At 41.1% G+C, this 25,645-nt stretch overlaps 18 protein-coding genes across 18 annotated transcripts; 13 read left to right on the forward strand and 5 right to left on the reverse strand.

The window, feature by feature from the left end:
• Positions 1 to 359: 359 nt before the first annotated feature.
• Positions 360 to 1,982, forward strand: NESG_00196 (glucose-6-phosphate isomerase; the record flags this gene model as incomplete). The annotated part of the gene is made up of 1 exon (XM_053047851.1): positions 360 to 1,982. The coding sequence occupies one exon, from the start codon at positions 360 to 362 to the stop codon at positions 1,980 to 1,982; it is 1,623 nt and encodes a 540-aa protein (XP_052905676.1).
• A 636-nt stretch (positions 1,983 to 2,618) lies between these two features.
• On the forward strand, positions 2,619 to 3,320 carry NESG_00197 (uncharacterized protein; the record flags this gene model as incomplete). Its single annotated transcript, XM_053047852.1, has 1 exon — positions 2,619 to 3,320. The coding sequence occupies one exon, from the start codon at positions 2,619 to 2,621 to the stop codon at positions 3,318 to 3,320; it is 702 nt and encodes a 233-aa protein (XP_052905677.1).
• Positions 3,321 to 3,482: 162 nt separating this feature from the next.
• NESG_00198 (uncharacterized protein) lies at positions 3,483 to 4,472 on the reverse strand (the record flags this gene model as incomplete). The annotated part of the gene is made up of 1 exon (XM_053047853.1): positions 3,483 to 4,472. The coding sequence occupies one exon, from the start codon at positions 4,470 to 4,472 to the stop codon at positions 3,483 to 3,485; it is 990 nt and encodes a 329-aa protein (XP_052905678.1).
• Positions 4,473 to 4,581: 109 nt separating this feature from the next.
• On the forward strand, positions 4,582 to 5,088 carry NESG_00199 (uncharacterized protein; the record flags this gene model as incomplete). Its single annotated transcript, XM_053047854.1, has 1 exon — positions 4,582 to 5,088. One exon carries the CDS (start codon positions 4,582 to 4,584, stop codon positions 5,086 to 5,088), a length of 507 nt encoding a protein of 168 aa, XP_052905679.1.
• A 79-nt stretch (positions 5,089 to 5,167) lies between these two features.
• NESG_00200 (ribosomal S17) lies at positions 5,168 to 5,536 on the forward strand (the record flags this gene model as incomplete). The annotated part of the gene is made up of 1 exon (XM_053047855.1): positions 5,168 to 5,536. One exon carries the CDS (start codon positions 5,168 to 5,170, stop codon positions 5,534 to 5,536), a length of 369 nt encoding a protein of 122 aa, XP_052905680.1.
• A 428-nt stretch (positions 5,537 to 5,964) lies between these two features.
• NESG_00201 (uncharacterized protein) lies at positions 5,965 to 8,178 on the reverse strand (the record flags this gene model as incomplete). The annotated part of the gene is made up of 1 exon (XM_053047856.1): positions 5,965 to 8,178. One exon carries the CDS (start codon positions 8,176 to 8,178, stop codon positions 5,965 to 5,967), a length of 2,214 nt encoding a protein of 737 aa, XP_052905681.1.
• A 27-nt stretch (positions 8,179 to 8,205) lies between these two features.
• Positions 8,206 to 9,861, forward strand: NESG_00202 (uncharacterized protein; the record flags this gene model as incomplete). Its single annotated transcript, XM_053047857.1, has 1 exon — positions 8,206 to 9,861. One exon carries the CDS (start codon positions 8,206 to 8,208, stop codon positions 9,859 to 9,861), a length of 1,656 nt encoding a protein of 551 aa, XP_052905682.1.
• Positions 9,862 to 10,598: 737 nt separating this feature from the next.
• Positions 10,599 to 11,675, forward strand: NESG_00203 (uncharacterized protein; the record flags this gene model as incomplete). The annotated part of the gene is made up of 1 exon (XM_053047858.1): positions 10,599 to 11,675. One exon carries the CDS (start codon positions 10,599 to 10,601, stop codon positions 11,673 to 11,675), a length of 1,077 nt encoding a protein of 358 aa, XP_052905683.1.
• A 403-nt stretch (positions 11,676 to 12,078) lies between these two features.
• Positions 12,079 to 12,918, forward strand: NESG_00204 (uncharacterized protein; the record flags this gene model as incomplete). The annotated part of the gene is made up of 1 exon (XM_053047859.1): positions 12,079 to 12,918. One exon carries the CDS (start codon positions 12,079 to 12,081, stop codon positions 12,916 to 12,918), a length of 840 nt encoding a protein of 279 aa, XP_052905684.1.
• Positions 12,919 to 12,926: 8 nt separating this feature from the next.
• On the forward strand, positions 12,927 to 15,503 carry NESG_00205 (uncharacterized protein; the record flags this gene model as incomplete). The annotated part of the gene is made up of 1 exon (XM_053047860.1): positions 12,927 to 15,503. One exon carries the CDS (start codon positions 12,927 to 12,929, stop codon positions 15,501 to 15,503), a length of 2,577 nt encoding a protein of 858 aa, XP_052905685.1.
• A 113-nt stretch (positions 15,504 to 15,616) lies between these two features.
• On the forward strand, positions 15,617 to 16,180 carry NESG_00206 (methylase; the record flags this gene model as incomplete). Its single annotated transcript, XM_053047861.1, has 1 exon — positions 15,617 to 16,180. The coding sequence occupies one exon, from the start codon at positions 15,617 to 15,619 to the stop codon at positions 16,178 to 16,180; it is 564 nt and encodes a 187-aa protein (XP_052905686.1).
• A 327-nt stretch (positions 16,181 to 16,507) lies between these two features.
• NESG_00207 (uncharacterized protein) lies at positions 16,508 to 16,663 on the reverse strand (the record flags this gene model as incomplete). Its single annotated transcript, XM_053047862.1, has 1 exon — positions 16,508 to 16,663. The coding sequence occupies one exon, from the start codon at positions 16,661 to 16,663 to the stop codon at positions 16,508 to 16,510; it is 156 nt and encodes a 51-aa protein (XP_052905687.1).
• A 401-nt stretch (positions 16,664 to 17,064) lies between these two features.
• Positions 17,065 to 17,952, reverse strand: NESG_00208 (uncharacterized protein; the record flags this gene model as incomplete). The annotated part of the gene is made up of 1 exon (XM_053047863.1): positions 17,065 to 17,952. One exon carries the CDS (start codon positions 17,950 to 17,952, stop codon positions 17,065 to 17,067), a length of 888 nt encoding a protein of 295 aa, XP_052905688.1.
• A 31-nt stretch (positions 17,953 to 17,983) lies between these two features.
• NESG_00209 (uncharacterized protein) lies at positions 17,984 to 19,102 on the forward strand (the record flags this gene model as incomplete). Its single annotated transcript, XM_053047864.1, has 1 exon — positions 17,984 to 19,102. One exon carries the CDS (start codon positions 17,984 to 17,986, stop codon positions 19,100 to 19,102), a length of 1,119 nt encoding a protein of 372 aa, XP_052905689.1.
• Positions 19,103 to 19,296: 194 nt separating this feature from the next.
• Positions 19,297 to 20,142, forward strand: NESG_00210 (uncharacterized protein; the record flags this gene model as incomplete). The annotated part of the gene is made up of 1 exon (XM_053047865.1): positions 19,297 to 20,142. One exon carries the CDS (start codon positions 19,297 to 19,299, stop codon positions 20,140 to 20,142), a length of 846 nt encoding a protein of 281 aa, XP_052905690.1.
• A 21-nt stretch (positions 20,143 to 20,163) lies between these two features.
• Positions 20,164 to 21,072, forward strand: NESG_00211 (uncharacterized protein; the record flags this gene model as incomplete). Its single annotated transcript, XM_053047866.1, has 1 exon — positions 20,164 to 21,072. One exon carries the CDS (start codon positions 20,164 to 20,166, stop codon positions 21,070 to 21,072), a length of 909 nt encoding a protein of 302 aa, XP_052905691.1.
• A 7-nt stretch (positions 21,073 to 21,079) lies between these two features.
• Positions 21,080 to 21,955, forward strand: NESG_00212 (uncharacterized protein; the record flags this gene model as incomplete). Its single annotated transcript, XM_053047867.1, has 1 exon — positions 21,080 to 21,955. The coding sequence occupies one exon, from the start codon at positions 21,080 to 21,082 to the stop codon at positions 21,953 to 21,955; it is 876 nt and encodes a 291-aa protein (XP_052905692.1).
• Positions 21,956 to 22,219: 264 nt separating this feature from the next.
• On the reverse strand, positions 22,220 to 25,621 carry NESG_00213 (uncharacterized protein; the record flags this gene model as incomplete). The annotated part of the gene is made up of 1 exon (XM_053047868.1): positions 22,220 to 25,621. The coding sequence occupies one exon, from the start codon at positions 25,619 to 25,621 to the stop codon at positions 22,220 to 22,222; it is 3,402 nt and encodes a 1,133-aa protein (XP_052905693.1).
• Positions 25,622 to 25,645: the final 24 nt, after the last annotated feature.

The raw sequence follows: 25,645 nt of genomic DNA on the forward strand, positions 1-25,645 counted from the left end.
ACTTCAATATGTGTAGTTAAATAAATTCTATCTTGAATGAATATTAGTTAGCAGCAGTTGGAACTTTGAGCATAGCAGAGCCTTGCTACTATTTAAAGACACGTAATTTAAATGTGCGCCAGAGCAAAATATCTTCTGAGCAAGAACTTGTAGAAGATAGGCTGGAACCTTGCTATGTTTAGTTCCTTTGGATACAATCTATGGATACAGAGATTGTTTTATAGCAAGCCTTGCAATTGGCTCATGTGTGTCAGGCCACACTGCACAGAGCAAAAAAATCCAGCTCAGAAGTCAATTGGTGCAATATAAAACCCTAATGATAGAAGTTTTCTATAAATAAGGGCGCACTTTCAAAAAGCATGAGAGAAATAAAAACTCTATTTGAGGACACAGAAAGAATAAGGAAGCTAATGAAGGTTATAGAAGGAAAAGGAGAGAGTATTCTCATTGACTACACAAAAACCCATATTGATGCGGATGACATGCAGAAGTGGCATGACAAGCTTGAGAAAATGGACATTGCAGGGAAAGTCAAGGAAATGTTCTCAGGGAAAAAAATAAACTACACAGAAGACAGGCAAGTTCTCCATGTGAAGCTGCGCTCTTTAAGCGTAATACAGGCCATGCACACAGGAAAAGTAGACGGCCTGGACAAGGAGGAGCAGGAGATAGTCAAGGAGCTGGAGAAGATGCGAACCATCTGCAACGGGTTTGAGAGCGGATCCATGAAAGGCGCATCTGGGAAGCCCATCAGGAATGTAATTGGAATAGGCATTGGAGGAAGTGATCTGGGCCCTCGCCTTCTCACATCTTCTCTTCCGCCTGCATCTGCAAACGTAGGAAAGGAGTTCAGGTATGTCTCAAATGTGGACTCTCAGGAGATCCATGCAGCCCTTACCAACATAAATCTTGAGGAGACTGTATTTGTAGTTGTGTCAAAAACATTTACAACACAGGAGACCCTGGAGAATGCAAAAATTGCTGTCTCCACTCTCCTATACAACTATCCAAAGGAGTGCAGTGAGAAAGAGATCATAAAAGCACACTTTTTGGCAGTATCAGCTGCTAAGGATAAGGCTGCTGCATTTGGGATTGAGGAGTGCAATATTCTGGACATGTGGGACTATGTTGGAGGGCGGTATTCACTGTGGAGCTGTGTTGGTCTTACCTCTGCAATGAGCATAGGGTTTGATGCATTCCTGGAGCTTCTTTCCGGGGCCTCTGAGATAGACACACACTTCCTAAATACGCCTGTCTTAGACAACATTCCAATGCTTCACGCTATGGTTGAGTGCAAGTATATAAATGAGTACGGATACAATAACAAGTGCATTGTGCCATATGACTATTATATGAAGCTGTTCCCAGCATACTTGCAGCAGTGCGAGATGGAGAGCAATGGAAAGTCTGCCACACGCGCAGGACAGCAGCTTATTTCAGGGGAGTTCACAGAGAAAGGCGCTGAGCAGCAGACAGCTCCTATTGTTTGGGGGACACAGGGAACAGATGCGCAGCACTCCTACTTCCAGCTGCTTCATCAGGGGACAGTCCGGACTCTCTTAGAGTTCCTGATTCCAATTAACCCTCGGGTGGAAACTGAGAGGAGCAATACAGAGGGCCAGAGTGGCGTCTCCACATCACACGATGTGCTAGTCTCTAACTGCCTTGCGCAGTCAAGAGCACTTATGCTGGGGAAGGATGCAGAGGGAGACCGGTACTTTAGCGGTAATCGCCCATCTGTCACAATCATGTATAGCAACCTCTCTGCCTACACGCTGGGCATGCTAATTGCAATATACGAGCATAAGATATTCATCCAAGGAAAGGTGTGGGACATCAACTCGTATGATCAGTTTGGTGTGGAGCTAGGCAAGGTGCTTGCAAAGGAAATCTTGTCTAAGGTTGAAGAGAAAGGGTCTGCTCTAGGATTCGACCCTTCAACAGATACTCTCCTTGGATACTATCAGCAAAAAAGAAAATAAATCATTTGAGAGTGTTTTATTCTTTAATTTATGTTTCCAGTAGACACCTCTTTTATATTAGTGCAATGTAGTAATTTTAAAATACAGTTATTTTAGATGGTTACACTAGATATACATGAAATATATGATCAGCATGTATATTTGGCGTGCTAAAAGGAAGTTTACAATGACTTCTATACAAGAGAATGCATTCTTAAGTTTTGAATGAATCTTCCGTGTTTTCTATGCGAAGTTATTTAGCCTATTAAGACCAATAGCTTGCTAAAAAACAATAGAGGGAGAGAATGCAAAGATGTTTTAGACAGAAATTCTTTGGACACATTTATGTTTAAGTCTGCTGTTGCATGCAGCTAGCTTTAATCCAAAAACACAGCTTAAGAGCAGTAGAGCACTAGATAATAGAAGAGAAGCTAGGGTGTTCTTGCTGCATTTTCAATATGCATGCAGTGCAAATTATAAATGCAATGGAGTGCTCGATGGAGAGTATGGCAGCACACACTGCCGCAGAAACTCACTTCAGAGGCACACCGCCGGTGAATACTCTCTATTTCTTCTGAATGTGCGTGCAAATATGTTAGTTGCCCGATTTCCTCTGTTCGTTGAAAATATTATTTCTTTTATTTTTTTGGTCCCTGTATGAAACTTAGCATTGCAAATCCAGAAAGAACCACACAAAAGGTTATAGAGATCGAGCATAACGTAGAATCCGCTTTATACGAGAAGAGAATTATGGACGTCATTGAGGGCGAAATAATTGCTCCAGAGTGGAAAGGATTCCTCTTGCAGTTAACAGGAGGAACCGACAAACAAGGATTCCCAATGAAGCCCGGAGTTATGACACCAGACAGAGTAAGACTTCTGCTTAAGAAGAACGACGTTGGGTTCAGATGCACTGAGAGAGGCCTTAGAAGAAGAAAGAGCGTCAGAGGAGATGTGGTCTCTGAGCACATTGGTGTGCTGAACTTGAAAGTAGTCAAGGAGGGCGAGCACGTCTTTGAGGGATTCAACGATGTAATCAACCCACTGACCAGAGGGCCAAAGAGAGCTTCAAAGATCAGAAAGCTCTTTGGACTTAGCAGCGATGTAATGAACTTGGAAGATTACGTCATTCCTCACGTAAAGACCACAAAGAGCGGTGAAACAAAGATCGTAAAGCCAAAGATCCAGAGACTAATCACTGAGCAGCGCGTGCAGAGATGGCAAAACAGAATTGCTGAGAGAATTGAGAGACAGAAGCTTGCAAGAGAGAAGAAGGCTAAGTACTTCGCCATGATGAAGGAAAGAGGACTACTCACCAGCAGAAGTGAGGGATTCAAGACCAGGAGAACATCCGCATAATAAACCCAAGTTATCTTACTTTTGCCTTTCTTCTATGTACTGCAGTGTTTTCAATAAAGGCATAGCATGCTGTCACTTCTATTTATTTTTACCAATAGACAGTATATTATTATATTCTGCGCAGTTTGGCTTGGATACCCGGCATAACGATTCTTTCAAGCTTTATTTTATTTCTCCCTCTTCTGTCTCGCTCAGCAGCCTCCTCTCCTCTTTTAGCCGGCAATACTCCGCCTCTAAGCACACTCCCAAATACGCTGCCTCTTCCCTTGCAGATGCACACTCTTTAAATGCCTCGCTGTAGAACTCGTGGATGCTGCTGCAAAGACCAGTGTCTGATGCCGTGCTATTGATTATTTCTATGATCTCCTGCGCTCTTCTTGCTCTGCTCTTTTTAAAAACAGCTTCTACAACAGGAGCAGGAAGTTCAACTATGCAGTCCTTTAGAGGCCCTGTGAATCTATTCTCTCTAATGCTCTGCTCTACTTCTGGCTCTTTAATGCAGCACTCCAGCATGGAGATATTAATTGGTACCTTCAGGCTTTTTTCTACACTGCAGTATATTCTCAGCGGATGGCTCTTTATATGCCTCTTTAGCTTCTGGTATTCTGCACATAGTACTATGTGACCAGAGTGCATCATATAGTTGCATTCTGATAGATACTCTGCAATCCCCAGGAATATCACTGTCTTAGGCGCGTACTCTTCGTCTTCTATTAGTCTTCCAATCTCTAGAGCCTTTTCAATTATTACTTTGCACACCTCGCTTTTTGTCTTTCCTTCTTTTTTTCCTCTATTGGTGCACACTTCTATGATTGAAGGAGCCCCTATTTCATTAGCGTATTCCAGAACAGCATCTTTGGATAAATATTGCAATATTTTGTGACTGGGTACATATGCATTTTCCTTCAGTAGAATGTTTATCACGCAAATAGATGCCTCCTTATCCAAGTCAGCCATGACAGCCAATGAGTTTGTTTTGTTTAGAGCAACAATTGGTACATTCTGCCTCATGCAAAAACTATAGTTGCAGAATGATTTTCTATCTGTTATATACTGCTTCTCAGATAAAAAATGCTCTTGCGGGATTTCCACCCACCGACCCAGAGCATTGTCCTTTCTATAAATATTTCCTAGCGGGTCTACGTACTGCATTCGCTATTTTAGAATAATTGGTTAACAAAAGACAAAAATACAAGTAAGAATGGTGGATTGATTTTTCAAATCTGTAGATAATAGAGTGGAGGAAAGTCAGGGGAAAGAAATGGAGAGAACACAAAATAGTGAGGATTACAGGCAAGAGATTGAAAACACAACAAATATAAGAAAAAGAAAGGGAAGGAATCAGTCGGACGACCCAAACTCTATAGAATACTCAGATAGATACGATGAGTGGAGGAAAGAAGATCCAAATATGCTGCCATTCAATATCCTAGCTAAATGTGCAGCAAAAGAGCTCAAATACTTAGTGGGAAAATCTCCTAGAAGAGAGCACAGTTCTGAAAGCCTGGTAACAACCTCTGACGACGAAAGCGATATTGGGGACATAGAGTTTCCGTATTCTTTCTCTGGTGACAGAAAGGTCTACAAGTGTACCTTCGATGGGTGCAAAAAAGAGTTTCCTTCTCTCAGCAGAATGCGAAGACATTATATAATACATACTGGCGCAAAGCCTTTTAAATGTTTGAATGCAAAGTGCACGAAATCGTTCTCTAGGAGAGACAATATGATACAGCACTATAAGGGTCACTGTGTACATACAAAGATATAGCCCAAATGGTATTTTTGTATAATAAATTGCCAAACTTTCTATATAGTTTTAAATTTTTCACACCCTAGCCAAATTTTTAATGGGAAGAGTCAGTTCAAAGCTTATAAAAAATGCATCCAAGCAGTTTGTTGAGAAACATTACGGAAACCTCACAGTTGACTTCTACGAGAACAGAGATGTTCTGGAAGGTGTGTCCATCATTAAGGGAAAGAGAGTAAGAAACAAGATCGCAGGGTACTCCACCAGACTCATGAAGAGAATAAGATACGAGAAGGTAAAGGGTGTGTCTATTAGAGCCCAGGAAGAGGAGAGAGAAAGGAACGACAACTACGTCCCATCTGAGAGTATCATTGACGTCGAGAGAATCGAAGTTGACAACGTAACAATGGAAATGATAAAGGCAGTTGGACTAACAGGCAGCTTCTTTGTTCCATCCAACGAGGCATAAATAATCTAACAATAAAGAGTTCGCGAATATACGCCGTCTTTAGTTTTCTGTACGCGTTTTGAACACTGCTATTCATGCAAACCTTTTTCTATGCATTTCTTTTTGCTTCTTCCTTTCATGCTGTGTCTCTGCATATACATGCATCTTCTTACTTACTCGCGCATTGTAAGAAAATTAAAGAACAAATATGCAAAGAACAACTCTGCATTTTACATGCCTATTTGAAAAACCCCATAATATCAGAAGCATCGGTTCCAAACCCAATGAAACAATCAATATAACCTGAATGCTGCCCGTATAAAGAAGCATAAAGATGCTTTATCAAAGTGTATTCTGCTAATACACCTTCGCATTAGAAGAATAAATAAAAGTGTTTTATAGAATATTATGCATTAGAGGAATACACTTGCATATTGAAAAATGACCATTTATTCAAGTAATGGCGAAGACTTAAGAGGAACAACCATTCTAAAACGAAGGTTATCCTTGTCCTCTATCCGAATAAAGAATCCTATTCTTATAAACTGCCAGTAAACACCCACAGGTGATTTGGCTATCTCTGGCGAGACACGCGCAGTCTTATATTCTGCAATTTCTTTATCGTGCACGATTTCAAGAATGGCAGTAGGCGCATCAGTTGGCAGCCAAGGCACCACTGCATTGTGTGTGTCCTTAGACTTTCCAAGAATACGCTTCTCCTCATCCACAAGCTTCAACGGGCCTATATCCTTTAGGAAGACAGTAGTATCTCTTTGTATTCTGTAGAAGGATGGGTCAGGCTCACCTGCTCTAAAGTCCTTTCTATCTACAAGAATTGTTCCAGTGGGCACCTCAATTGTGAGTGGATCAAGAATAGCAGTAGACTTAGAAGACAGGAAAAGGTCCTCTCGAATGATATTTTCAAGAACGTGCTGTGGGGTCTCGCTTGCCACTGTTGTAATTCCAAGTGACTCCACAAATCTGCGAATACTGTGGGCAGGCACTCCCTTGCTTCGAAGGCCCTCTAGAGTGCTAAGTCTTGGATCGTCCCATCCGGTGAATTTCTTCTCATTGATTGACTTGGTTATGTACCGCTTGCTTAGAAGGGCTCCTGTGATGTTGAGCCTTGAGTACTCCCACTGCACAGGCCTATAGAGATCCAGCGCATCGCACAGCCAGTTGTAGCTTGCCCGCGAGTTGATGAACTCGGTCGTGCAGAACGAGTGTGTTATGTCCTCGAACGAATCAGTCAAACAGTGTGTAAAGTCATACGATGGATAGATGACCCACTTGTCTCCCGTGCGCACATGCGGGTGCTTCACCACCCGGTATGCAATCAGATCCCACAGCTGTGGATTGTCGCTTGTCATGTCCATCTTCATTCTTAGAACAGCCTCCCCTTCTTCATAGTGCCCATCCTTCATCTTCTGGAAGAGCTCAAGGTTTTCCTCAATTGGCCTGTCTCTCCATGGGCTGATAACTCTTTCGCCTGCATCCTCTCCTGCAGCTTCCTTTTCTTTGCATTCATCAATCTTTGTTGCCATGGTCTCTTTCCTCTTTTCTGCAACCTCTTTTCGCGACAGATGGCATATATACGCCTTTCCTCGCTTGATCAGCTCAACTGCGCATTCGTACAGCCTATCAAAATAATCAGACGCATTTGTGATTTCATCTGGCTTGAAACCCATCCACTCAACCATCTCTTTTATTTTTTCATAGTACTTCGTCTTCTCTGCCTTTGGATTTGTGTCGTCGTATCGCAGAGATATCCATCCATCATAGAACTCCTTATACCCGAAGTTTATACTCATAGCCTTTGCATGGCCAACGTGCAAGTGGCCATTTGGCTCTGGTGGAAACCGCACGCGCACCTGCCCCCGTGTTCTCTTGATGTGCTCTCGAAGAATCTCGTTGTTTTTTTGGTAGTTCGTAAAGGGCGTGTGCATTGTTTGCATTTCTCCCTCAAGATACCGCGTCCATTTTCTGTCTTTGCTGTTGTACAGCTCATCTGAAATTGTCAATTGTTGGAATTTTTTATTTATTGTTCGAGTCGGCGGGTGTGCTTGTGTTGCCATTTCAAGCAGCTCATTAATCATTTCATCTGTCAGGCCACCCACACTCTTTTCTAGCTTTTTTCCCTTCCCCTCAGCCACGCTTTTTATTTCCAGCCTGCCCATCAGCTCAAGAATCGTTTTTGGCGCCACAAACTGCAGCCTTGGATGGTGCTTCAGCTCTCTCAGCACTTTTGCCTTTGGCTCGCCTGCATTCTCCTGCATGATAGCAGCCGCAACATTTTCCATCTCTGGCAGAGACGGTATGTTTCGATGCATCTGCTCTACAATCTCATCAACACTCATCTCGCGTGTACTGTGTTTTATAATACTCTCTGCATTTCTAATATCGATTTCTGTTTTTATTTCTGTCTTTTTAATCAGCTCAACACATATTTTTGCAGTACTTGCGCTATTTGCTAATTCAATTACCTTATACAGGAGCTTTTTCTGCTCAGAATCTAGATTCTCTGGGGTTTCTATCTCTGCTTCAATAGCTTCAAGCACATTTCTCACCCTTTTGTTCTCCAGCAGCTCTTGCGCTTTAGCTTCTTTTATTCCGACTTTGGCTAAATAGTCTAGGCCCTTTTTCTTTTCGCTTTGCAAGCTCATTACAAAAATAAAATTTCAAATTTATTTATGCTTGTTGAAGTCGATAAAGTTTCAATCCAGAGAAGAGGATATCGTCCTTTTTGGATGGGATCACAGCCTCTTTTTTCAGTAAAGGTTAAATGCAACCAGACAGAATCCCCTGTGGTCTCTGTGAATAACAGAAGAAGTTGTAGAATAGGGCTTGTGTTTGAAACAAATGCATCTGAAGATCAACTTGCTCTTGTGTTAACACTTAACAATGAAATTGTAAACATTCCTCTTGTATTAGACACATTTGTGATTCCTGTTTTGTTTAAAAACTACAAAGTGACTATCTTTGTGAGAGTCATAGACCGGCCTTACTTTTCTCTTTACGAAATGAACTCGCTGCAGATGTCTTTGACAGATCCATCCGATTTGGTTCCAAATATCCAGTCCTTTTCAACCTACTACAGCACGAAAAATGGCCTGATCAAGCGCTATTTATACGACGGAAACAGCTACAAAGTCAACCCAAAGACATTTGAGGTCACTGACTACTTCCCAATCCTGCAAAACCCCATTATCGCAGAAGCCCACAGATACACGCTTTCTCTTCTGAAAGTCGGCATCACTAAGAGCTCAAAAGAAGACGAGGCATTTTTACGGAACCTTCGAAGGCTTAGAAGCTCGCCCAAAATGTTTATTTCCATATTTTTCCACATCTCGCTAGAGGCTTCCCGAGAGTCGATTCTGCATTCTCTCTATAGACTATATGCAAATCCGTGCTATAAAAAGGATCTATATAAAAGAATAACAGTCAAGTTCGTTGGGGAAATGGGGGAGGACCACGGTGCTCTTCGCAAGGAGTTCTTTGAGCTTGCAGGAAACGAGATTGTGCAGGACAGCCGGTTCTCCCTTGTAAAGGGGCTTTTCGATCTGGCAACATCTTCCGAGCTGGCAGATGAAGCCCGCCCTAAGAAATATGTTCTTGATGTTACTGACACACAGTTCTATTCTTTTGTGGGCTTCTTTATTGGGCATGTCATCTTCCAGCAGGTGCAGATAAGCGTGCGCTTCACCAAGAGATTCTACATGGCTCTTCTGAAAAAAGAAAGCACGTACAATGATATTACAGATGAAACCCTGAAAAACAGTATAGATTGGATTAAAAATAACTCAGTTAGCTCAATGGACTTTGTGTTTAAGTCCAATAAGTTAGTAAATAACAGCAACAAAAACGAGTTTATTAAAGAGCTTATATACGAAGAAACATTTGGAAAATTTCCAGGATATTCTTCTATGGCGCAGGGCTTTGCTAAAGCCGTCTCAGATGTCATATTTAGCTTTGAGCCACACCACCTGGAGCGGCTGCTTTCTGGTGTCGCGCAAATTTCTGTTAGCCATCTGAAATCACTTGCAGTCTATCGGGACTGCACTGTGAACACGGAAGAAGTTGTAAATTTCTGGCGCATTCTAGAGTCCTCAAACGAGCAGTTCAAGCGGGATCTTCTTCGATTTGTTACGGGATCTTCTTCTCTTCAGAATATACCTGGCTCTGTTTCAGAGTGCATCATTATTACACAGATAAAGATACAAGGGTCTCTTCCAACGGCAAATACGTGCTTTAGAAGGCTAGTATTATACAAGTATTCTTCGTACTCTGAGTTGAAAAATAAGCTAGAGAGATCTATAAAAGAAAACGGAGGCTTTCACTTTATATAAACACATCTTTCTTTTCTATAAACAGACTATTTTTCAGTGTATCTTATTTACTTCTGCTCTTCTCTAGTGTCAATCCAACTTTTGTTTTTTAGCCATGCGAATTCTTTTGTGCTGTCACAGCTTCTAGCCATCATATGTCTATATTTTATGCTGTTTATATTCTTTCTTCTGTTTGCCTGCTTATTGAACTTAGCCATGCTAATTCAAATATTTGCTTTTCGCTCTTAATTCTGCTCTGTGCTCTACATACTAGGGTGCATATATTACAAGATACTTTTTTTATAGTCTACACATCTGCAAAAAGATATTTTAGTGAATAATACATTTTTTTCTTTTCTATCTAGCCATACTTATTCTTTCTCTACATAACACTGCCTGAGCCATCTTAAATAAATAAATTAGCTAATTGTAAGAAAAGCTAATGAAAATTGCTTAATAGAAAATAACTCTAGGCTAAACCATACAGATCTTTCTATATTCTCAAAAGAACATTTTAGACCGTCTTCTGTGTTAATGTACACTGAAATGCATTATTTTATGCTGCTGTCATAGCTTTTTATGTGTGCAGTTTTCCAGGATATAAGGAGCATACTCAAAATGTAAAAAACCGCAGAATTGCTATTTCTGCAAGCTGCTGTGTTGTTCTTCTTCATATATCCAGGAGTTCTGCTCTTTGCAAACTTCTTATAAAGACATGCAAATTGAAGGCTCTTATTTACCTGCTTGTTTATATTTATATGGATTTTGCAAAGAAAGAAGAGACCATTCCGGCCACCATGCGATATTTGATTGTGCTTGCCTCCTTTCTCAGCCTTCCTGTTTTTGTTGCAGAGCAAAGGTTACTGGAGAAGAAATACATACTTTGCTCTTTTGCAGGGTACACCGTAGGGCCCTTTCTTGCACTGATTCCTCTTGGATATAAGGCGCGCTGCATGCTTGGCAGTGCGTGCAGTGCTCTTCCTTTGTTTTTTTCGTTTGCTCCTTATCTGCATGCCTTTTTACTTGGCCTTATCTCTTCATACTATCGCCTTGTTATTGATTTGTTCTGCCAGGCGCTGTGTGTTAAAACAAAAAAGAAACAGGTTGTTATCATGACTAACCTGATCGGTGCATGGATTTCTTTTTTTACGTTCTTTTCTCTTCGGTTCTATCCTGTGATTTCCTTTTTTATTTGCACTCGCTTCTGCACTGTTCTTTTCGCATGCGCAGGCACTGTTTTGTCGTACATTTTTATTATTGAAACCCCCGAGGAGATATTCAAGCGGTATAGAGCAGCAGAGAAAAAAAGCGCTGCATACGAAGATCTATATAAGTGCATTATGTATATCAATAGCTCGCAACAGATAAATATGGAGGACTTCCAGAAGGACTACAGAGAATATCTGAACGAGAAAACACAACCCAACGATAACTCTACGCTGCGCGAAAGAGCAACTGCTATTCTTGCTGCTGTCAATATTTCCTTTATATACATAGCCTTTCAGCGGGCTGCAGGCGTGCAGAACAAATATTCACTCTATCGAATATTTTTAGGCTGCATGCAGCTGTTTACGTGGGCTATTAACTATATGTCTGGAATGGGAACCATATACTCTTTTTTAATACCTCCTGCTTCTCTTTATTTTGTGTGTGTTAGCACAAACAATCCTGAAGATATTGCGCTTGTTTTTGTCATGCTGTTTGGCATAGGGCTTGTCTCTCACAGAGCATCCGCGCACTCTCTTACTCCCGCAGAAATGGCGCTTTCTCGCAGCCTCCAGTATATTTTTGTAACTCCCATTTTCCTTATTCTTGTTCTTAATTTTCTGGACTAGAGCCCTTCATGTACATAATAAACTAAGTTATCCACACATACTTATTATTTATGCAGATATAGTGTGTTTATGCCTTCTAAGATACTATAATTCATCTTTTCTAGATAAAATATTCTATATACTATTGAATCGGCCTCTCTGTTTGGAAGCTCTAATCTTGAAAATATGTGCTCTTTTATGTATGCAATATGCTGTTGCTTTTTCTGGCTACTTCTAGTTTTCACCTGCACATGCTTTTCTGAATTTTATACATGCTATTTTATTCACTAAAATGAAAGTCTTTTTTATTTTCTTTTCTATAGAGGGTTTCTTTTATTTTAGTAAATGAAGAAATCGCATAATTACTCTATTATTTGTTGTTTTGGCATAAATATCTCTCAGTCAATTTGCCAAAAACAAACATATGGGGTCAATTATAGACATGAGGCACATATGCAGTCACGTTTCTCTCCCAGCATGCTCTATTCTCTTCAGGAATACAGTACATGCACAGTACCCAACAAGAGCAGTTTCCGTATTTGGAATTAATCTGTACTCTATATATACTATCATAGCAATAATACTTAATATTATCCTTACAGTGATTCTTATTAACAGAACCAAGATAAAGTACTCTTTTCCTGCAAGAAAGGAAACTCTTATATTTCTGAAGGTCTATCTTGGGGCGCTGTTATTCGATCTGGTGCTCTGCTCAGGCCTTGTAAAGTCTTCCTGGCATGCAGCGTATTCTGCAGTCATAAGCTTTCAGATAGCATGCACCATGACATGCTTTATTTCTGCCATGTGCACTGGGCTTGTGTGGATGCTTCCAAACAGAGTGGCAAACTCCTGCTCCAAAATAGCTGCCTTTCTGACAATGTGCTCGCTTGCAGTGGGGTTCTTTGGGTCGCTCATTTCTATAACCTCGGGCTTGGGCGTAGGCCTATTTTTCCTTCTTTATCTTGTGCCCTTCTTTTTTGGAACACTGTTCATATTTACACAGCTGTCTAAGCTCAAGATTCTCAATGCAGAAATATGGAGCTATGCATCCTTGCTTCTCATCATCGGTCTTTCAGCAGTGATTGCAATAACACCAATGATATTGGGCAGAGTTATTGTTCTACTATCTGATCGATACCTAGATGGAATATTTCTCATACATGCAACTGCCATGTGTGTTGTTATCAAAGTATATGATCTGTGGGCTCTTGACAACGAGCAGGAAATTGAATGCGTTAATACTGTAAAGCTAGTTAATAAATAAATTTTTGTATGGAAGAAAAGACCACCCGCGTTCCCTCACGGGCATTTACCTCACTTCTTCGCTTTTCCAGCTCTATAGGCCTGCTAGGCTCAAAGTACCACTATGGGTTTATTTCGGATCTTGGGTCCACGCAGCAAGACAGAGAGCAGATAACAGGATTTGTAAAAGCGCTTGAGCAGGAACACGCCCCATATGTGATAGTAAAAAAGTGCATAGTATATCTAGACAGAGAAAGACTGCGGGAGATAAGAAGAATGGGCAGAAAGCATCCAGAACATGCACTTCGCGTCTGCAGGGCTGCACTTGAACACTTAATTCCGAGATGGAGTGTGTCTCTTAAGACGCTGTTTCTCTCTGCTTTGCATCGCATGGAAGATAAAGTAGAACACATACAGCTTGCAGTAGAAGTAAGTGAGGCCTTAGAGCATGCTCTTGATACGCCCACGCAAGAATATCTAGACAGATATATTGCTTCTAGATGCACACACGGCATAATATTGCAGGCTATTAGGTTCATGCTGGAACACACAAAATATACAAAGTATCTATCAAGCCTGCTGTCTATATGCTATTCATCAAGCGAAGGAAAGGAGTATTTTCTCTCTCTTCTGCAGGTGCGCACTGCCAGTAGCACTCTTCTCTATATTCATACTGTGCACGCTCTTTTTAAAAAGAATGTATTTCATCGCCTAAATGCACAGAGCGCATTGCAGAGCCGTATTACAGATATCATTGCTTGCGAGATGCATTGGCTCACAGAGAAAAGGAAGTATAGAGATGATTCATCCACAAAAAAGATCAAAATAGAAAGTACAGGTATGTACAGCAATTCCCACAGTAGAGTGCTTGCAAGTGCTCTGCATTTCTTAGAGGTAGCTTTTAGATGTAGCTGGTTATCTTCTGCCCAGATAAAAGCCACAATTCCACTTCTATTTGCTTTATTTAAGAAAAGCCAAAAGATTAAAGCACTTAGAACGCTCTCATATACAGCACAGCACATGAATAAGGAAGATGCTGCAGTTCTATCTAGTGCAGGTATGTCTTACATCTCTTCTACTTTGGAAAAGGAGGAGAAAGAAAACATACAAAAAGATATATCATCAGTAGTGGTGCTGTATAACATTTCCACGCCTGAAAATATTCAGCTGCTAGGAATGTCTGGCATATATAGGCTATTGGAAATGAAGGAAATAAGCAACCAAAAACTCACTGCTATTATTGGAAGGGCATGCCAGAACAAGTATATGTGCCTGCAACTCTTTGAAGAGCTTATAAACAAGCACGAAAGCTCGCTTGCTATTATTAAAGCATTTGCACATGCAAAGATACAGCTTTCAGACGAGATGCTTTCTAGCTATGTGGATATGGTTCAGAGTCAAGGTGGGCCTGGATGGATAGTTACTGAGCACAGCTCTAAATACATTATAGAGATTCTGCCAGAAGATCAGAAGGAAGAACTTACCTGCCATATGCTTCAATGGGCAAGTGCTCTTCTTTCTCGATCTGAAAACAGCATATACTTATGCCACATTATTTCTGAGTGCGCTGCACATGTATCAAGCTCCTCTGCGCTGCATGCTGCATTAACATCTCTTTATGCCCAATTTGGAGAGAAATCCGACAGTGCAGCCTTCTTTCGAGCATGCCATGCTATCTTTTGTCGTCTCATAGCGCTAGGCCAGCTATCTACAGATAGCTCCATGATTTCCGTGTTTGTGTTCAAGCTTCCCTGCTGGATCCGTGAAGTAGAGACCGCTCTTTTGCCAAGAATATACAAACTTGCACGCTGCCTGCATGCACACACGCGCGGGTGGATAGAGTGGGACAATACTTTTTTTTCGGTGCTGGAGAGACTTCCAGCATACGCGCCTGGCAAGAAAACTGCAGAGTTTTATTTGATGGAGTCTCTCTGCTATTATAGAAATATAGACAGGGCCACAAAGATAATAGACCGCTACACAGCTAGCCCAAATGCAGCACGCTGTGCATACAGGGCCCTCCAGGCTTTTAGCGCGGGCGGCTTCATGAAAGAGGTTCTTAGCTATCTTATAAAACGATACACCGAAGAGAAGACAGAAAAGAAAGCTGCAATAGTTAAACTTATTGTCTCAAGTGTGAAAGGAACAACCGAGAAAACAGATCACTCTGTGAATAGCCTCTTAGTTGCAGTCCCTGTTCTTGAAGATGCGCTAAAATCAGGCAATACATCAGGAAAAAAGAACGCACTAGTTTTATCTGCTCTTCTCATCCAGAAATCTGCTGGCTCTGTGATTGGGTATAAAATGGCAGTGCATATACTCAACTGTGTTTTTCCATTAATTCTCAACAAAAAAACACAAAAAGAGTTCTTGGCTGTTCTAGCAGCTGCTACAAAGAGTCTGTCTGTTGAATTTGTTGCGTCATATCTCACGCCAGGCCTGGCACATCCCGACAAACGGGTTAGAAGCATGTACCAAAAGTCCTATATCCATGTAAAGAATAGTATATTATATGTCTCTCTGTTAGGGCTTCCTGACCCTATGGAGATTCCTGACTTTCTATCTACATGCATAATTTCGCATAGAGAGTTTACAAAAAATTTCTAGTGTCTGCATATTTTTATTGCTGGATATAAAGACAGACAGTATAGCTTAAAATATTTTGCATATAGAAAGAAAAGTCTACAGTAAAATCAGCATAGCAATAAATTTATTTTATTATGCTTTTCTATCCAGCAAGTGAAGATACATATCTTATGGAGGATGCAATTAGAGCAAGGCCCGAAAGAAATGTCCAGTTTATTGTTGAGGTTGGATGCGGCTCTGGGTATATAAGCAAGGTTCTGGCAGAGGTCTACCCATCTTCGCAAATAATAAGCACGGATATAAACCCCCATGCTATAGAAGAGACTTCTCGTGTCTGCAAGGGGCTAAATGTCACTGTTGTTCAGACGTCCATAATAGATGGTATAAAAGAAAGCATAGACATGGCCGTTTTCAACCCACCATATCTTCCGAGTGAAAAGGAATACCTAACAGGCGAGTGGATGGATAGAGCCTGGGCAGGCGGTGAGAAGGGCATGGAAATAACTAATAAATTCCTTGATGAAACTGCGCATATTCGTATACGATATGTTCTTCTTTGCCAGTACAACAATCCAGCGGATGTAATAGAGAAGCTTGTATCTAAAGGATACTGTGTAGAAGTTATTAAGCAGCAGAAAATACTTAATGAAAACCTTCAGATTGTTAGAATAGAGCGCAATGAGGCAAGCACTGAGTAGATATATGCACTTTATTCGGCCTTTAAAGCAGAATAAAGAGGCTTGGCATCACTGCATTATAGAATTTCACAGTAGCCAGTGCATCATATTAAAGGGTCCATATTTGCATATTCTAAAAGAAAAAGGTTTGTGTGCCACTAGCGCAGTATATAGACAGGTAATTAAAATAAAGAGTATTTAAAACAGACTTGCCTTCGAATAAAGCAGTCTCCAATAAGAAGACTTCCTGTCTGCCAGAAAATTGAAGTCAAAGCGATATGATAGGGCAATATATGTCTAGAGTTTTTATTGCTCTTTCTGAGCTTCTATAATAAAGATCTACTTCTATTACTCTGCAATTGTTATGTGTCTATAAGGGCATTTTCGCAGCCTGCTCACAGATACATACACATGTACATAGTCTTTTGTATCATTGTACAGACACTTAGCAGAGTCCTCTGGCAGCTTAGATAGTTCCATAAAAGTTTCGGGCTTATGTTTCATTATATTGTTTTAAGTAAAAAACTGGCCAATACCCTGCATGCCCACAGGGAAAAATTTCTGGCATTGGAAGACACCAACTGCATATTGCGCTCAGACTTCAATTTATATTAAACCATAGAGAATAAGAATAGAGCTCTTCTAATAAAGACCGATAAGACCTCGGGCTTTCAATTTAGAGACATAGTCTACTTTCATCTGAATGCACTTCATATAGAGTGGAAATATTGTGCAGTGGTATGAATCTTTTGGCAGGCCGTATTTAAGAATACACAAATGAGCATGCGCTAATTTCAACCTCAAGTTGAGCGTGGTTAAAAAGAACTAGCGCACATCTTTGGTACAGCTCAAAGATATAGAGAGTAAGCATAGAGGCATTTACTGTGGCATTAATCTATATTTATTTAGTTGGACATGGAGGATGAATTGTCATCTGACTCATCATTTTCTTCATCAAATTGTGGTTTTGGCCCAAATACAGCGGGCTCTAATACAAGCTTGAACTCGCTCTGGTCCTGTATAACTCTTGTCTCAAGCTTTACCAAAAGATCCTTCAGAACTTTAATGCCCACCTCGCCATCCTCACACATAAGCGAAAAAGAAAAGACTGGAGAGGATATCAAAGATACATCAACCTCTGGGTATTCCTTTTCAATCTTCATAAGAATAGCCTTGATAACCAGCACCCCATTTCCTTTGTTGCACTTTGTTTCGGCATCTGCCCGCACCTTTACTTTGGGCACCACAAACTTCTGCTTCACCAGCTCCTCAATGTCCTTCAGAAGGTCGTCTGTAATAAAGTCAGTTCTTTCTAGCTTGTTCTGCAGGACGCTTTCTCCAAAGAGCACCTCTCTAAAACACTTGTACAACGAGCCAAACTCCTTCTCTGCCTCCCAGGCAAACTTTGTGTATAGAGTCTCCAGCGTGCAGTTGCATTTAACTGATATACTCTGCATGAAGTTGTGTGCTATTTTCCCCTTATAGTACTTCTCAAAGGCCTCCACTTTGTCCTCGTACTGTGCTCTTTTTTTACTTAGATCAATGTACCCCTTCTCTCTATCCACTTTCAAAACAAGAAAGCCTTCAAGAGTTCCAACCTTTATTAATTTTTGTATATTTCTTGTTCTTTTCTTTGTTAGCTCGCTGTAGATAATCAGGCCCTCGATATCGTTGTATTCTGGCAGTGTGATATATGCTCCAATGTCGGAAAAGCTTTTTATTCTCCCGATAACAACCTTTCCCTCTTTTGGGTACTTTTCAAAGTAATATCTATGTGTTTGGTTAATTTCCATGGGGTATTAATATAAAATTTATTTATACAATATGCCACTTTCAAATAATAGGATAAAAGAGTTACTGAACTATAAATTTGTTGGCGTAGACGAGTCTTTTCTATACTATCACTGCCAGATCAAATACTGGGACAGGATATTAAACTACATTCCAATGTGGGTGGCTCCAAATGCAATTACGCTTACTGGATTTATTGCAATGGTGATTCAGACAGGTATTGTCTGGTACTTGGACTCCGGTCTGACAGGCAGTATAAAGTGTCTTCCTGCGGTTTCTGCAGCTTTTATGTGGTTCTACTCGACTCTGGACTGCCTGGATGGAATGCAAGCGCGGAGAACTGGCGCAAAGTCGCCTCTGGGGCAGTTGTTTGACCATGGTGTTGACTCAATTGTGTGTACCTTGATTATTTATTGCGCATCCTCAGCAATCGGTCTGCAAAAAAAAAGAAGCGTGTTTTTCTTGCTTCTGTGTGCGCAGGCTGTTTTCTACTGGGTGACAACAAAAGAGTATTACACCGGTGTCTTTTATCTTGGCTTCATTGGGCCAACTGAGTCAATTGCTCTTGGATGCATCTTTTTCCTTCTATTAAGTACTGTTGGAAAAGATAGACTTCTTCACTTCCATCCATGGATCAAGAAGAATTTTTCCTTGATTATTGAATGTATATGTACTTTTTTCTGGCTGGTTGTCACTATGTACTATCTTGTTTATATAGAGCTAAAAACCGAGTTCAAAACACAGGCAACACTGATTCTCCCAGAAGGCATCAGAACCTTCCCACATATACTTTTTATTGGGTCACAGATTCTCACAGCTATTTCATTGCTAAACACTAGCTTTATAGAGAACAATATAGTGTTCTACTTTTATCTAGCAATTACTACAATGGAGTTTTCTCTATTTAGCATCTGGACCATATTTTCGCATCAGCTGTCAATGCCTATTTATATCCCTGCTCGGTTTATGATGCTTCCCCTGATAGCGAACTTGGTTCTGGTCTTTGCGACCTCTAAAAGAGCTTCAATTCTTATCTCTATGATTGGCACGCTTGCCTTTATTGAGTATTTCTTAACAACAAGAGATATTATTGGTAAATGTCTTAAAGTTCTAGGAATTCCCTTTTTCTTTAATAATTATAAAGCCTCTTAATCATTAAATGTCTGAGTTATTCAATATTGTAAACACTATACTTTTTATCCATTTTTAAAGGCTATGCACTGTGCAGCCTGCATTTTATTTTTCTGCATGCACGTTTTCTATGGGGGCGGTGCGGTGTAAGTACACTCTATTCTATATGCAGACTTGCACTAGTGTTTTTATTCCAAAGGAGCTCTAAATTTTTTATGCTGAAAGCGCGGATTAAAATATTTACTGCAGCGGATAGAAAGAATGAGATATCCCGGTTCGTATACGTGTCACAAGGGCCTGTGCACTCTGTGCGAGATGCAAAAGAGGAAATAGAGGCGATCTTTTTCAGAGCGTTGAATATAAAAAAACACATATTGAGCATTGCAGATTCTGAAGGCTATATATTCAGCGAGTGGCTGCCTATTGATAAAGTGTTTAGTGATAAAGTAAGTTTGTATCTGTGTGATGAATCATGCAATAAGTGCAAAAATAACGAGGTGGAAGAGTACACCTATGAAACAGAGGAAGAGTCAAAGGAGAAACAAGAACAGGTGGAAATAAAAATAGAAGTTCCTCCTCCAGTAGAAAGTAAGCAGAAAGCTCTACTAATACCAAAGAAAACAAGCATGCTTTCATCTATTGCATTTAAAAGAGACTTTAAACGCCCACCATTCACCGTGCACTCGGGAAAACCCATAGAAAAAGGAACCAGCCCACAGAAAGAAAGTACAGCCACACCCACTAAAAGTGAAGGGGTTGGCAGTATTTCAGAGAAGAAAGTTTCCTCAGTAAATATTAATGAAAGCACATATGAAGTGAACAACATTGTAAAGGCAAGCACTCTAAAAGGCGCCTCAAGCCACACAAAAGAAAATGAATGCGATGAAGCCACAGACGACGCAAGCAGCACAAATATACCTTCTACTTGCTACAGCACATCTGCAGACGAAGGCGCGTCTGACAGCAGCACTGGGAGGAAATACATTCTGAAAAGATCCTTGCAAATGCAGCCAGTTCGAAAAATGCAGGTGCCTACAAGCCGATATGGAAAGAGAAAATAAGAACTGTCTTTTATATTTAAAATGTTAAACAGAATTGAAGAAAAGCTTCTTTCCCACCACAAGCCCTCCAAAAGAGAGCTAAGAACCATCTGCTCGAAGGCAATGGATATCCTGCTTCTAGAACCAAACATTGTGCGGATGGAGCCTCCTGTGGTTGTGTGCGGGGACATCCATGGGCAGTACGACGATCTTCTTACAATATTCAAGATAAACGGAACGCCAAAGAAAACCAAGTTTATATTTATGGGGGACTATGTGGATCGAGGCTTTAACTCTGTGGAGACAATTTCTCTTCTTCTCTTGTACAAAGTTATGTATCCCCAGAACATTGTGCTTCTACGGGGAAACCACGAGTCAAGAGAGCTTACAGAGACATACGGACTTTACAAAGAAGTGTGCACAAAGTACACCTCCCAAGACGTTTGGAAGCTTCTGTGCGAGACATTCACGTTTCTGCCTCTTGCGGCACTTGTGGGAAGCAGGGTGTTCTGCGTGCATGCAGGAGTGTCTCCATACGCCCTTACTTTTGACAAAATACTAAGGATAAATAGGTTTATGGAGATTCCAACATCTGGCCCCATGACAGACATGCTCTGGAGCGACCCAGGCATCTACCCCGGGCACTACCCAAGCGAGAGAGGCGCGGGCTACATTATTGGCCCAGATGTTGTGCAGAAGTTTCTTGTGCTCAACGATGTGCACATTATATGCCGATCGCACCAGCTTGTTAATGAAGGATATAAATTTGCATACAGCAATCGAGAGCTTGTGACTGTATGGAGTGCGCCAAACTACTGCAACCGAATGGGGAACAAAGCGACTTTTCTCAAGATCGGAAAGAATTTGAGAGTTGACGACGACTCGTTTGTTTTCTTTGAGCAAGTACAGAAACCAGCGAAAGAGATAAGAAAGCTTCCATATTTTCATTAATTTTTATATGAGGATAAGGGAAAACAAAAGAGTGCAAGGTAAAAAGAATAAGAGTAAGTCTACTCGCAGATTATTTGTAACTGCAGCAATTTCTATCACCGCACTAGTGCTTTTATTCATGTGGAACTCTGGGGACAGAGAAGTTGACTTTAACAAGCTTGAATATATTGTCTCTCTCCCAAGTGATGACGCAAAGCCCAAGCTTTTTTTAAAAGAACCTATAAGAGCCTTTAACACATCAGCTACTGAGGAGGATATAGATTATTTGCGAAATAGATACGTCATTGTCCAAAGCACGTATAAAGGAAAGCTTGTAGCAAGCGTGTTCATCAATCCTTACCACTATAGAAGCAGCAACAGCTCTCCAAGCGGCCTGGTGCTAGGATTTGAGGTGTATAATATGTATGTGTCTCCCAAATATCAAGGAAAGCAGCTGTCGATTAATCACTTATATAGAACGCTTAAGCTGGTGAAAAGTATATACAGTGTGAAAAAAGGCGAAAGCGCGTATGTAATTCTCCATGTTTCTCCACTTGACAGAGATATGAGCAAGGCGTATGCACTGTATCGAACACATGGGTTTGTGCATGGATTATTTACCGAGCACGGCCCATACTCGCTGCGCAAAAGATCCGAGATTTTCTTTAGGCCTGCCTCTTTGGATTTTATTATAGAAAACCACCCATATTATACTAAAGACTACACAGGCACCCGCAGTACTAAAGGGCCGAAGTTTTTGACGCTGTTTGCTAAAGTTGACGATGTTCTGCAAGCGGCAGAGATAAATGCATATAGCAAAAATGAATACACAAAGCACAAAGAAAAAGTTGAGCACTTGCGAAAGCCTTTATTGGCGCAGTATACTTATGAAACCCATACTTAATAAAGTACTAAGGCTTTTATATATTTAATTTTGTATGCAAAATGGATGTAGTGCCCACATGGAAAGAATCTATATAATAGTACTAAATATTTATTAGCTGTTTAAATGGTAAATCCCAAAGGTTTCCAGTATTATTTTTTCAATTTTCTATATATTATTAATATATGCAGTTTAGGTTATTTAAAGGACTACAATATGATACCACAAACACTTGCCTTTCCTTATCTACTGAAAAGCTGCTGCATAAATGGTACATTTCCAGACCTATGAGGCTATCCAACTACACCGCCGAATGACTCGGGGAGACTTCAAAAGAAGCCTGGGCACAAGCGACTTATGCACCACTTCATACACATGATGTGTATCTGTCTCAAGCCCCGATAAAACAGCCCTTCCTCGTGGAACTATGACATACCGCTCTGTTCTGATGTCTTTTATTCTATTATACATGGTATGAGTGATTAGAGTCTCTCCACCGCTTGCCATTGAGCAAAGGCGGGCCGCTTCAATAACAGATTTCCCATAGAAGTCCAGGCGCTTTGTTATGGGATCATTTTCAACAATGCATGCCCCCTTACTTATCCCCACCCTTATTTGCAGCCCGCGGTACACAGCCTTTGCGCGCGAGTAGATCAGCGGGTTGTACTCAATTCCCATTTCAGGCCAGTTTTTTCCTAGCAGTATCCGGTGAATTTCCGACCCAAACTCCATAGCGCACTGCTCGTCATAGAAAATCATCATAAACGAGTCTCCTTCAGTTTTAACCTCATATCCGCCAAGCCTCTGCATCAGAGTCCGCACTGTTGTGTTGTGGATCTTGGACATCTGCATCATGCGAATTGAGTCCTTTGACCATAGCTTTGTGCTGTTCACAATGTCAGTGAATATAACTATGGGCACGCGGATAAACTGCGACGCGATATTATACGCAGACAGCTCTTCAAGTATCTTCAGCCCTGCTGCATCCGGGCTGTTTTTTAGTGGATGGTCCACCTTTGAAATAATTGGCACAATAAACACAGAAACATCTCTCACCTCGTGCGAAAAAAGAAAACGCTTGATTTCCGAAATTGATCGGGTTCTTTTGTATGCAATGATAAGGTCTGTCACAGAGATTTTATGCAGGAGTGAAGTGGGAAATGCTATAATGCATTCGTCTGAGCTGTGCTTCTCAAATCCTACCGTGCTAAGTTGCGCGGTATTACACAGATACACGCCTATTTCATCGCGGAAGAGAACCAGATTGATGTCATTGCTGCCAATTGTTCCTATGTATTTGTCTGCAATTACTACAAACGTAAGAATGTCCACCTTGTGCGGAAACATTTTGTGTTTTATGTTTATGCACATTTCCTGCAGCCTCTTTCTGTGCTTTGAAAATCCTTTGTAGAGATCATTTCCTGTTTCAGACTGAATATGCATCATTATCTCTGCGACTGCTCTTTCAACAAGAGCTTTGATTTGTTTGTTTTTTGATGAAAAGTATGCGAAGATTTTAATTCTTGCTGGCTTGCTTTCATCCTCTGTTCTATGCGGTTTTGTCACAAACTCTCGAATCAGGTACTGCCCTCTTCTTGTTGCTCTGACCTGCTTTTTTTCTTCTTCTTTTCTGTGCTTCTCATATGGAATGTATGATCCGCACTCCAGGCATCTATTGTGGGTCCCAATAATTCCCGGAACGTTTATAAGATTCTCCTCCGGCTCGCTTAGAACTATATTTATCCCCAGCTCCGCAAGCCTCTTTTGCTTAACTTCTGTGCAGGGCATGTGCACGTTTCCCAGTGCATAGCAGGTAATCGAATCTGAGACCTCTTTTGTAGGAAGCCTAGGAAGTGACATAAGCATATTGTACGAGAGATCTGCAAGCTTGAGCCCTGGGATGCACTCCAGCCCGCGCATGGTCTCAAGCATGTTAAAGCTTGCCACAAAGCATATAAGGCCTGCCAGCCGCGAGATGTTGTCTATTTCTTTTATTTGGTTCCCAGAAATGTTTAGATGAAGCAGAGAGGTCTGTCTAATCGCTGGGTCAATTCTCACAATCTGGTTGTGCGAAACGTTCAAATACTCTATAGGAAGAGTCCACACTCTGTTTGGAATCAGATTGATTGAGTTGTATGGGAGAGAAATCGAGACAAGATTGTTGCACTCCGCACCATTTCTCTTTTGCTCTATATATGGAAACTGCAGAAGACAGTTTTTAACGCACAGGAGAGTTTTAAGATTCGGCGCGCTGATGGATAACTCCTCAAGCGTGTTATTTACCAGCTGCAGATCCACTAGAAACGGGAACTTCCCCACAAACCGCTTCATTTCCACATCTATAATCGAAACCTTCTTGAGAAGACTGAGTGCTCCATATATTCTGCGAGTTGAAAAGACCGTCCGTATGTACAGTTTCTCCGCATACCCTTTAAATTTCTCAAGTGGGTTCCCCAGCAAGTTCAGCTCTACATAGTTGTACACACTCTCAAACTCCGTTATGTGGTTGTTTTCCAGATTAAGATGCGGAATTTGAAGAAGCCTTGGAATTGTCTGGATGTTGTTGTTTGATGCGTTGATCGACTTAAGCCCCACACGATTCAGATTCTCTGGAAGGCTTTTCAGCGCGTTGTTTGATATATTTAGATGCGCCACGTTGGTTATAGTGAACACAACATCTGGTATTTCCTGCAGCCCCATATTCGATAGATTAAGCGTTATGTCTTTTTGAGGCTCTGCCTTCTGGTCTTCTATGAGCGCAGCCACCTCCTCCACAGGCGCGCGCACTAACGAAATTGCATAGCCTGCCCCCTTGCTATTCAAAAGCTCAACACCCCAACGCGGCAGAAGAATATACACCATAGACATGATGTAGAAAGCTGCCAAAACCCACTCCTCCCTGCTCCTTAGTATCTCCAGCAAATCTGCTGCTGCTCTTTTGTCTCTTACCAGCAGCGCAACGATGGTTAGCCCCAAGAAAATAGCATCTGCAGTGTGAATCATAGCGAATGAGCCGTCTGAGGTGTCTGCTATTAGTCTGATAACATCAAATTTTGCCCTTGGTGGGCCTGCAGCGGGCATTTCAGCTGCATACATCAGATGATACGCCTTCTCTGAGTACACTGCATCCTGGTCGTCTTTTTTCTCTTTTGTATTTACAATAATCTGCATTTCAAACCCACAGTTTCTAAATATTTTACTCTCTGGTATGAGTGTCTGGTTCTTTATGCTTAGCAGTGAATTATTTAGCTTCCACTGTATGATCTCCAGCAAGGGCCTGTCCTCCACTGAAAGGATTTTTTCGCCTTGGCTTGCTCCAAGCTTTAGAAGAAGCTCATTTTCTCCAAACCCTTGCAGAATGCCCATGTTCCTCCATACCGCATGCAGAATATCGCCCGCTGTTGTTTCGTAGTTAAGATTCATTTCTACCTTTTTGCCAAAGATATCAAACTGCATGCTTACTTCGTCGGTTGGCACCATAACAGTCATAAATTTCGAATGGTTTGCACTTTCGGATATCTTTATCATTGGATGCCACAGCACCTCATGCTTCTGGACCACGAATCTTTTAAAAACGTGCATTGGTACTGTTTCCTTGGTTTCCCTTATGTGCAAAATGCGCTCTTCTTCTTTTTTCATATGTAGCTTTTTCTGCATTGTGCTTTCGAGTGCTTCTTGAATTCTCATATATATTTTTTTGGATCTTTCTTT

The sequence above is a fragment of the Nematocida ausubeli genome (assembly GCF_000738915.1).
Source record: "Nematocida ausubeli strain ERTm6 chromosome Unknown supercont2.1, whole genome shotgun sequence".
In the NCBI taxonomy this organism is placed as follows: domain Eukaryota; kingdom Fungi; phylum Microsporidia; genus Nematocida; species Nematocida ausubeli.